The 12,035-nt window shown below is 32.6% G+C and overlaps 2 protein-coding genes across 2 annotated transcripts; both read right to left on the bottom strand.

Annotated features, from left to right (window-relative positions):
• Positions 1 to 4,385: 4,385 nt before the first annotated feature.
• On the bottom strand, positions 4,386 to 5,824 carry LOC117924170 (probable F-box protein At4g22030). The gene has a single exon (XM_034842753.1). It carries the CDS (start codon positions 5,768 to 5,770, stop codon positions 4,475 to 4,477), a length of 1,296 nt encoding a protein of 431 aa, XP_034698644.1. The 5' UTR covers positions 5,771 to 5,824; the 3' UTR covers positions 4,386 to 4,474.
• Positions 5,825 to 10,182: 4,358 nt separating this feature from the next.
• On the bottom strand, positions 10,183 to 11,472 carry LOC117923257 (probable F-box protein At4g22030). Its single transcript, XM_034841476.1, has one exon. The coding sequence runs from the start codon at positions 11,470 to 11,472 to the stop codon at positions 10,183 to 10,185; it is 1,290 nt and encodes a 429-aa protein (XP_034697367.1).
• Between the last annotated feature and the right edge of the window lie 563 nt (positions 11,473 to 12,035).

Here is a 12,035-nt window from a genome sequence, read left to right as displayed (position 1 = left end):
AATGAATAAATGAATTAATAATTAAAATTTGAAGGTGTAGTAGAGTCATTTTTATAAATATATCATATTTAAATACTTTACTTTTAAATAAACTTTATAAAATATATTGTTATTTGTTTTTATTTTCATATTTTCAATTGCTAATTTACTTAATATCTTGTTTTTAAAAAAATAATATTATTTAATTATATGACAAGTCAACATAATACATGAATAATATTTAATAATTAAATATTAATCATATTTATTTTGATACATTAAAATCTATATATAGACTCGATGTGATTTGATTGGTTGTTTTTTTCAATATGTATCGAATCAGTTCAACAGCTGGACTGAGATCGCAACAAAAATTTGGAGACATGATGGGCCCTAAACACAATAAGAAGAGTAAGAAAAAAAAATGTCATTCATCACTTCTTGCTCATTGGATCTCTTCATGTATGGGTTTGTGAGAAACTAACCAATAAATGCTTCCCAACATTATCCCTTCTAGAAGATAAATGAGATAGATCCTTCATAGAAAAATGAGTCCATATCACCTGAGGTTTGCTTTACCACCAGCTAACCAGATCCAATTTCACACTAACATGGTCAGCTTGAAGGTTACCTACTTGATATCCTCCACTTATGGAAGTAAATTATATTATTGATTCTATTATGGTAACAAAGTTTTTAATTGTATGTTCCATATATAAAACAATATAATAACCTTAGGATATGGTTTTTATTTATGAGATATTGAAAATTATTTTTTTTACAAGGTTCTTTAAAAAATCTCATTTTTTTTAAAGTAACATATTTAACATATATTTATTTTAAAAAATATATTAAACAGATAATTTTTAGTTGTAAAAAAATTAACATATTTAACAGATATTTATTTTAAATTTTAAATTTTAATATAAAAATATTAATTTCATTTTATCAATAAAATATTAAAAGTTAATCTCATCTTAATTATCAAATTAGAAAAATAAACTAATCGTGTTTGTAACCCAAACACATGTAAAACATTTTATTGGACCAAAAAATAAAATAAAATAAAATATGTCAAATTACGCAATAATAGACATAATAGTAAGCTCAATAGTTTCTCAACATCCAAACAAGAGAATTACCATTAGATAGTTTTCTAAAAATATTTTATAAATTTTTGTATCGTATATAAGTATGTTGTAATTTTATGAATAATAAGTTGAGCAAATTTTATTTCATATTTTAATTCTCGAACATAAATTTGTTCTTAAAAACAATTTTTAAGAACTATAAAATATAGTTAGTTGACTAATCTTTTTAGATGTGATATATGTTATTGGAACTCGGGGAACTTCCTTAGTAGCCTTTTATTATTATTTTTTTTTCATGTGTTTGTACAAATTGTCAATGGAGAAATTGTTAGGTAGAAGCTAGTAGTTAGGGAATGGTGAAATAATTCTTATCCATTTTGAATATGCTACCACCCCAGACAAGGGTCCTAATGCCCATATTGATGTTTAGTCTTATGACCAATACTACAATTTATTATCATTATTTAGGTCATCTAAGACATACTCATGATTTTTTATTTAAAAATCAATAAAAGAAATTGAACCTAAACCCTATGCTATTTTATTTTATTTTTTGACTATAAAATGATATGTTAATTTGTTGTCATGAGTTTTTCATCTCTGAGTTCTTCATTTTGAAATATTTATTGATATTATCATATTAATTCATAATATCATCCTATTCTTTACTTATACACTTATTTGCTTATAAATTGCTTTCATTTGAGTTGAACTTGATATTTAGATATGAAGCTTTGTTACATTCCAATATTTATTTGGTTAATTTATTTTTGTCTTTTATGAATCATTGACCGTAAATTATTATTTTTTACTTGAATATATTATTTTTTTATATAATAACCATTTGTTATTATCTATGTGAAGGCAATTATGACTGATTCTATGGTAGAAGTGCTATGTTATTGGAATGAAACAATTTTAAAGACATAAACGGATTTGAGATATATTGGAAATAATGTAGAGATTGAGCTTATAGATGTGCCCATTCATATGACCTTTGTTGTGTTGTTGAACATGATATATGATATCATTGGTGTTGACAGACACTATCAATTGGTATTGAAATGTTGACACTATCAGTCCCCTACCTTTTTATTCTCACGATTAGTGCAGTCACCCATCTCTTTAGACGTGCTATCAGTGCAACATGCACCCTACTTATTTAGACCTACCATCAGTGCAACCCCTACCTCTTTACACCCACCATCAGTACAACATCTTATTTCTTTAGACTTATCTTCACTTTAGGCCCCTACTTCTTCAGACCAACCATCAGTTAACCCCTTACCTCTTCAGACCCACCATCAATACAACCCCCTACCTCTTTAGACCTACTTCCATTACAACCTTCTACCTCTTTAGACCCACCATCAGTGCAGATTGACTCATCTACTCAGCTAGATTTACCGTCAGTCATTTCGAGGGGTAGGCGAGGCCTACATTGACCTAGATTGCTACCTCCAACACCACCTCTATTTCTAGTTCCAACCCCATCACAGACAGATGTTTTGCATGTGTCACATGTAGTACCTGCTACAGTTAGAGAGGAGCGTCAAAAAAGGAAGAGAGTACCAATTACACATAAGTTCTCTCCTTGTGGAGGCATGTGAAATTATATATGTTTTTTATTTTTCACTATATTAATGTTTACTGGATATATTTTGTGACTTTGATTAAACTACTAAAAATTGCATTTTGTAGTAGACTTTTTCTAATGAATTTCATTGACTAATTTTGTCAAAAAATCTATATATGACAACTGCGGATTAAGAGTATACTATTATTTTGATAAAGATAAATTTATCATAATAAAAATAAATTAATATCTTAAAAAACAACAAATTAAATATCTTAAATGAATAAATTATACAATTTTATATATTATTTATATGTTATGTAAGTTTATTATTTTAAGATTATTAATTTATTAATAAATAAAATATTCATTTGTAATATCTTCTATTTATCAATTTATGTTTGTTAGAGTAATAATAGATTCTTAAGTTTAAATATAAATTATTTATTATAAAAGTGTATATTTTTAATTTCAATAATAAATTGTAATTTAATAGTTTTTAATTAAATTTGAAAGTAAAAAAAAAATTATAATTGAAATCTCAATTAGCAACTGTGGTTTAAAAGTATATTATTATTTCAATAAAGATAAATTTGTCATAATACAAATAAATTAATATCTTAAAAAACAAAAAATTAAATATCTTAAATTAATAAATTATACAATTTTATATATTATTTATATAGTATATAAAATTATTATTTTAAGATTATTAATTTATTAATAAATAAATATTCATTTATATTTTTTTTTAATTTATCAATTTATGTTTGTTGAAGTAATACTAGATTCTTAAGTTTAAATATAAATAATTTATTGTTTAAATATATTTTTAAAATTTCAATCATAAATTGTAATTTAATAATTTTTAATTAAATTTTAAATTTAAAAAAAATTAACTAAAACCTCAGTTGAAAACTGTAACTTTAATTCAAAAATGAAGCCTCGGTTGGCAACCGTGGCTTTAGTTCAAAAATTAAGTCTCAGTTGCCAACTTAGGCTTCAGTTTAAAAATGAAGTCTCAGTTGACAACTGCGGTTTTAGTTCAAAAATGAAATCTCAATTGCCAATTGAGGCTTCAATTTAAAAATGAAGTCTTAGTTGGCAACTGCAACTTCAGTTCAAAAATGAAGCTTCAATTGCCAATTAAGGCTTTAACTAAAATAATGAAAAAATATATATTTTTTATGATATGACGTTTACGTGGTACTAAAGAAGTCAATTTGAACATAAGTTTCAAAAAGTGGTTAGATTTTTTTTTTTTTTTTTTTGAAAATAAATGGAGCATTTTGACCCAAAACTCTCAACAGAGTTCAAATAAGGAATGATATTTTTGACCTTTTCCATGTGTGGATCATTAATTACGTAGTTTGTCTTCTTCCCATGACTTTTATGCATATTATGGATTCTAATAGCCAACCAACCCCATAAGAAAATGAAATTTTCAACCTCAGGAGCCGCATTTTCTTAGTTGTCATTTGGATTATCATGCTTTCTTGCACTAGAAAGAAAACCAAAGAAACTTTAGATGATAAAGAAAATTGATAAATTATCACAGTGACCCAGAAAATACATCAGTTTTAGCAGAATGCATATTTTCTCAATTTTCAGTTTTGGTGAGCGTTGTGTACAAATTGCTGTATAGAAAATGGACTAATTCAATTTCCATGGAATATTCAGACCTTTAGCAGTCTGATTTCAATTGAATGAATGAATAAATGAATTACTAGATTGTACAGCCCTATTGTGTTTATAGACAAGGTTAGCTTACAATGATATACAAGATTTAGTGTATTATCAACAAAACTGAGGCTGAACCTCTAGGATATTAGAAGAGCTTGCTTGCAAACTCTTCAATGGCCTCTCCTTTTTTAGAAGAAGAACAAGAGGATGCTGCCAGACCCTTGAGCCCGGACAAGCTTCTTCCTAGCTGTAGAGCCACCTTCGTTTCAAACAATTCCCCATTCTCTCTTCTCCCCACATCTCTTTCATTCAGATTTGACTCTATGGTCTCTTCCATCATCCGGAAGAAGCCTGCGTTGCTTCTATACATCTCAAACACCATGCCCACTTGCCCGCCATGCTCCATTGTGTTCACCACGCTTGCCATGGCTCCAGCTACGACTCCTAGTGTGGCGGCCCAGGGACCGTGAGAAGATCCCACGAACGCAGTTCCACAAGCCGCTAAGCCTGTCAATAAGGGACCAGAAATGGCGAGCATCCTGTTAACTTTCAAGGCTATTTTGCCCAGCCTCAAATAGTCTTCAGTGTCCTTTCTCTTCAAAACCCCAACTACTTCTCTCATTTCTTCCTCCAACTCCACACTCCAACCATTTCCATCTGTTCTCCCACTCTGCCTGTCCTGCCTTTGCCTGTGCTCCGGCCACCATACAGCAGGCTCCACAGTTTTGGGGAATTTATCGAGCATCGCTCCTAGTAAAGGAAGCGGGAAGGCCTTGTCCAGTGACAAAACTTTCTCCATAACTTCCTCAACATCGGTACTAGTAGGAGTGCCACAAGAGAGTGTTCTTTGAATCTGGCCATGAAGCTGCTTAAACAACCTCGCGGCATTGCGCTGTTCTTCGACGAGTTGAGATGGCTGGATCTTATTCATCACCACCAACATCCCAGTGGCTGCCAAATACATCAGAGTGGAAGAGAGCTTGAGAGCTACAAGGGGTCCTCCTACACTTGTAGCAGCAATTCCAGCCATGGTTGCAGCAGTGAGTGTGATTGCATTAATGGATGTCAAAAGAAGATGGTTCCAATTATCACGCTGCTCACCGATATTCTTGTGCATCTCCACTCTATCTGCAACAGCCTCCATGATTGCATGGAGTTTAGCGATCACCAAAGGATCAGAAACATTGCTCACAGAAGGGAAAGTACCATTAGTACTCAGCTCGTATTTCTTCTCCAAATTGCTGGTGGTTGCAGCTGTGAGACCAACCCCCATGTCCAGTACTTCCTGTAGTACCAAATCTCTAGCGGGGAGGTTCAAAGATAGGCGGCCGGGCTGGAGTTTAGGCATATTGATAGTAGCTCTTATCATTCCTCTCCGGCAACGAGATGAGGAATAAGCCACTGACGTAATAACAGCCGAAGAAAATTGAAGACTCACCATGTCCTCTCCTTGTACGATCTGTATGAGTTTCTTCTTGTTGCTAAGATTGGTTGATTCTAATGGGTATGTAGTGAATGGCTTAGGCTTGTAGTGAAATGTGGTGGCAATGCAACCTGGATTATATATAGGGAATGGGAGTGGACCAAGTACGCTATTCAACGTTTGAATGGTCTCATGGGTCTTGGCTTAGACCGTTTCTTGTCTTTGGTTCATTGGTGTTTCACCTCTCAATTACGCTGCTTGTCAGCTTGGGCATTGAGGCAGTACTTCATTGACTTTCAACCTGCAAAAACCAGTAAAACCTTGAAATAATAAAATCAACCTTTTGCTTCTCCAATATTTCTGGGTCTGAATTCTGTAGCCATATATCGTTGATCAGCAGTGACGTAACTAAAACATGGGATTTGTTCAAAGATTACAAGTATTTTGAGCATTATCACCATTTTATGAAATTTCCAGACGTCTTTCTTTCCGATTAACATACCGTGTTCCAATGAGAGAATAGGCTTTCTTTTTGTCAATTTTTTTTTTTAAAATTTTTATGACTAAATCACAAATTCAAAATAATTTATTAGTAAGGTCAATTATTATTCAAAAATAATAATGAGAAATAAAGAGATAAGTTTAGTCTTGATATATTTTTTTTTCTTACAAGCTTGTTGGTTTTTTTTTTTTTTTTTTTTTTTTAATCTATACGTATATATTTGATTGTCTTCCTATTTCTATGACAAATCAAATAGCTATTTTGAGTTTTTTATATTTTATTTTATTTTTTCCTTTTTTATGATCCTAACACAAGGTAATTAATTATCAGAAAAAAATCCCTCAATTATTATAGGTATTATATTATAATAAAATGATTGGTCTCATTAATGTTTATAATGTAATTAAGATAGTTGATAATATATAGAAGAAAATGGAGAAGTAGTTGTTCTCAATTATAGTTTATTTAATAAAAGAAAACATTTTAAATATTTTTCTAACTTAGAAAACAAGTTTACAAAACTTGTACAAAATCAAAATTTTTAAAAAATAATTCTGAAAATAAAACATTTTTTCTTTAAAAAAAAAAATTGACAAGTTTTCAATTTTTTTTAAAGAATATTTTGAGTAAGAAAAATGCTTTGGGACTTTTTCACGGTACATAAAATATATAAATACTTCTTAAGAATAAACCACCAAAACAATTTTTTATATTAAATTTCTAATCAAAATTTTGTTAATTTTGTTAATTTTTCTTTTAAAAACGATTAAGAATTACTCTTAATCTCTGTTCTAAAACTGACGGCCCTTTTTATTTGACTGGTCGTTGGACCATGGAGCGGCGGTTAGAATTTGACAGTTTGGCGGCATCCTTTAGCAAAGATGAGGTCATGGGAATAGGAGGACGGGCGCCAGTGGGCGCTGGCCCTAGTTCATTTGGTCAAAAAGTGCTACTGTTCTAATCCAACATTCAGCCCTCCATGGAAATTATCTTGAGACCCAAATGTTATGGCTTAAAGCAAGCACTAAATGCATCGTATGATCAAATTAATGGATACGTCAAGGAACAAAGTGAAAATCTATGTTGTATGTTAAGACAGGAGATATGAATGAAATACTTAGTATTTGCCTTTAAGTTTATGATTTGATTTATACTAATAAATGTATTATTTTAATGAAAGGATTTTAAAAAGATGATGATGATTAATTTGAGATGATTGATTTAACTTGACGAGTTATTTTCTGACTTGATGAGTTGTTTTCTTATGTTGGAAGTCATCTAATGGGATGCAAAAAAATTTATTTTTCAAGAGAAGCATGAAAATAATCTTCTTAAGAAATTTGAACTGAATAACTAAAATCCAATGAAAACTAAATGCCGATAAAATTTTTTGTTTAAATGATAGGGAAGAAAAGGTTGAGTATAATGAAGTTTGATTGGTAGCTTATTATATCTCACCAACAATAGGTTAGATATTATGTAAGCAACAAATCTCTTATTAAGGCTTATGCAAAGTTCAAGCAAGTTTCATTATGGTGCAAGTAAGAAAGTGTTAAAATATTTAAAATGAACGAGTTCATATAGAATTTGGTACACTAATACAACTGAAAGGAAAACCGATGACTTATATATTTTTGGTAGAAAACATTACCCATATTTTCTATCAATCTCCTACTAATCTTGACTATAATATCCATATTCTCTATCAATCTTCTACCAATCTTGGTTGTAACTTACAGCTCACACATATCTCTTGTTACCAGTATATAATACAATGAATCACAAAGGAATGACATGCTCTCATTTTTTTATTCTTTGTGTAAACCTAACAATAACTAATCGTTAGCTTTGGATTTTTTATTTTTTTTATTGTGATTAGGTAGGTTTAATCGAAGATTGAAAAATAACCATAGGCTATATTTTCAATCTTAGTTCAGGTTTGTAGAATTCAAAGAGTCATCAATTGCTTTGTCTTCCTTAGAAGCGGAACATATTGCAACAACTTTTAGAACTCATGAAATTGTTGGTTAAGAGGAATTTTAGAAGATATGAAACAACATCAAGAAGAGCCCACAATTATCCATTATGATAATATTCAACGATTTTTGTGACAAAGAACCTCCTTGTTTCATGGGTGCACAAAACATATAGAGATACTTCTTCATTTTATCAAAGAGTTGATAGTCAAAGTAACTATTAAAATGATATATTATAACATCAATGAATAACTTGCCGATATATTTATGAAATCTCTATCTTTAGAGGCATTTGAGTTTTCATGGATATTTTAGGAGTTGCAACATTTCAGCATTAAGTAGAGAATTGGAATTAACATTGATATTTTATTGGTTAGCTACAATTTTATTTTAAATCAAATAAGATATCAAATTTCGTACTTGTATAAGTGGGTTAGTATTAGCAGGCTAGTAGTTAACTTATTTAAGAATTTGTTAGAGTCAGATTATTTATTTAAATGCAAAATGATGAATAAAAAATCAATCTAATTCAATTAGACTTCTTGCTTCTTATCCAAACTTTTTTAAGTGCTCTATTTTATTTTACTTCTCACTTCCTAATAGTTGAACTTCTTTTGGATTATCAGGGTCATTCCGTAACTTAGGCTTTCTTTGCTGCGATCATCTCGCTTGTAGATTTAGAAATATTTCCCTCAAATATGGGAAGAAAAATGTAAAAATATTTCAATTAAAAAGTAAAGAGTATGTGGGGGAGGAGGAGGGAAACAGGGAAACTAGTATTATACCAGGCACATGCAATGATGCTGTGGAAGATGACACGGAACTGGCCCTCTATTCCTATGTATTGTTTGCAAGATTTTATATAATATTGAAGTTATACAAGGATCAAGGTGAGGGTTGCCTACCTATATTTCCATGAAACATGAAGATATGATCATGGACATTACCCTCAACAACCAGCCCATAGTAGATCATTTATACAAAGTTGTTCCAAGGTGGAGATGTCAATTATTCGATCATGATCACCTTAAATAAATAATTTAATTTGAAAATTAATTAGAATAAAACAACACGTTTAACATAAATCAGTACCCATAGTAGACCCTAGGATTTCCGGAAATTTAAGGTTCACATTTAACCCTAGAAGTCAACATTTGTGTAAAACTCCATGAAATCTATATAAAAACTAGAACATTATTTCTAAATCTTGGAGTCTATTAATTAATTTTTCCTTCTTGTTGGATTCTAATTCTCAGCATCAAAGTTCGTTAAAATTAAATGGAGTGACAACTATCTACTGTAAAGAAAGAATCATTTGGTGGCAAATCCACCATTTACTTTGGCTTATGATAAAAGTCAGAACCTCCTCAGACTCAAAAGTACCTGCCTTATTTCAATAGAGTCCAAACGAAGGAATGATATTTGACCTTTTCCATGTATAGTTTACATTGTTTTTCCTCCTCCAATGGCCTCTATATATAGTATATATGGACTCGACTAACCCACCAACCCCATAAGAAAATGAAACTTTTCTGTCTCAGAAGCTGCATTTTCTTAGTTGCCATTTGGATTTTCATGCTTTCTTCACTAAAAAAAAAAAACTAAAGAAACTTTAGATGATAAGGAAAAAGTATTAAGTATTACATTGTTTATTATTCATGGACTTTCACTCCAAATTGACCCAGAAATACATCGGTTTTAGCTGAAAGCATATAAAACTTATTAATTTTCAGTTTTGATGAGCAGATGTGTTCAAATTGCTGTATAGAAAACGGACTAATTCAATTTCCATGGAATATTCAGACCTTTTAGCAGTCTGATTTCAATTCAATGAATGAATAAATGAATTACTAGATTGTACAGCCCTATTGTGTTTATAGACAAGGTTAGCTTACAATGATATACAAGATTTAGTGTATTATCAACAAAACTGAGGATGAACCACCATGATATTAGAAGAGCTTGCTTGCGAACTCTTCAATGGCCTCTCCTTTTTGGGAAGAAGAATAAGAGGATGCTGCCAGATCCTTGAGCCCGGACAAGCTTCTTCCTAGCTGTAGAGCCACCTTCATTTCAAACAATTCCCCATTCTCTCTTCTCCCCACATCTCTTTCATTCAGATTTGACTCTATGCTCTCTTCCATCATCCGGAAGAAGCCTGCGTTGCCTCTATACATCTCAAACACCATGCCCACTTGCCCGCCATGCTCCATTGTGTTCACCACGCTTGCCATGGCTCCAGCTACGACTCCTAATGTGGCGGCCCAGGGACCCTGAGAAGATCCCACGAACGCAGTTCCACAAGCCGCTAAGCCTGTCAATAAGGGGCCAGAAATGGCGAGTATCTTGTTAACTTTCAAGGCTATTTTGCCCAGCCTCAAATAGTCTTCAGTGTCCTTTCTCTTCAAAACCCCAACAACTTCTCTCATTTCTTCCTCCAACTCCACACTCCAACCATTTCCATCTGTTCTCCCACTCTGCCTTTCCTGTCTTTGCCTGTGCTGCGGCCACCATACAGCAGGTTCCACAGTTTCGGGGAATTTATCAAGCATGGCTCCTAGTAAAGGAAGCGGGAATGCCTTGTCCAGTGCCAAAACTTTCTCCATGGCTTCCTCAATATCGGTACTAGTAGGAGTGCCACAAGAGAGTGTTCTTTGAATCTGGCCATGAAGCTGCTTAAACAGCCTCGCAGCATTGCGCTGTTCTTCGACCAGTTGAGATGGCTGGATCTTATTCATCACCACCAACATCCCAGTGGCTGCCAAATACATCAGAGTTGAAGAGAGCTTGAGGGCCACAAGGGGTCCTCCTACACTTGTAGCAGCAATTCCAGCCATAGTTGCAGCAGTGAGTGTGATTGCATTAATGGATGTCAAAAGAAGATGGTTCCAATTATCACGCTGCTCCCCGATATTCTTGTGCATCTCCACTCTATCTGCAACAGCCTCCATGATTGCATGGAGCTTAGCAATCACCATAGGATCAGAAACATTGCTCACAGAAGGCAAAGTAGTATTAGGTCTGGACTCGTATTTCTTCTCTACATGGCTGGTGGTTGCAGCTGTGAGACCAACTCCCATGTCCAGTACTTCCTGTACCAGATCTCTAGCGGGGAGCTTCAGAGATAGGCCGCCAGTCCGGAGCTTAGGCATATTGATAGTAGCTCTTATCATTCCTCTCCGGCAACAAGATAAGGAATGAGGCAATGAACCAATAACGCCTGAAGATTGAAGACTTGCCATGTTCTCTCCTCGTATGATCTGTATGAGTTTCTTTTGGTTGCTAAGATTGGGTTATTCTAATGGGCGGTATTGAATGGCTTAGGCTTGAAGAAGTGTAGTGAAATGGGGTAGAGATGCAACCTGGATTATATATATAGGGAATGGGAGTGGACCAAGTATGCTGTTCAACGTTTGAATGGGCTCATGGGTCTTGATTTAGACTGTTTCTCGTCTTCGGTTTATTGGGGGTTTCACCCTTCAATTAGGCTGCTTGTAAGCCAGGGCATTCAAGCAGTCCTCCATTGACTTTCAACCTGAAAAAACCAGTAAAACCTAGCAATGGGCAAAGACATTACAAGTATATATTTTAATTAACTGTACAAAATTGACCGATTATGAACAATTTCCACAGCTCATTTATGACTTTTTAGAGATATTTGTCAAATGGATTGAGGTAATATATGACCAATAATTTAAATTTAAATTCGTGGTAATAGCACTAATGGGTCATGACCACAAACAATAAAATCAACCTTTAATTTGCTTCTCCAATATTTCTGGGTTTCAATGCTGTAGCCATATAT

Source organism: Vitis riparia, chromosome 10 (assembly GCF_004353265.1).
Source record: "Vitis riparia cultivar Riparia Gloire de Montpellier isolate 1030 chromosome 10, EGFV_Vit.rip_1.0, whole genome shotgun sequence".
In the NCBI taxonomy this organism is placed as follows: Eukaryota; Viridiplantae; Streptophyta; class Magnoliopsida; order Vitales; family Vitaceae; genus Vitis; species Vitis riparia.
This window is presented reverse-complemented; position numbering and strand designations above follow the sequence as displayed.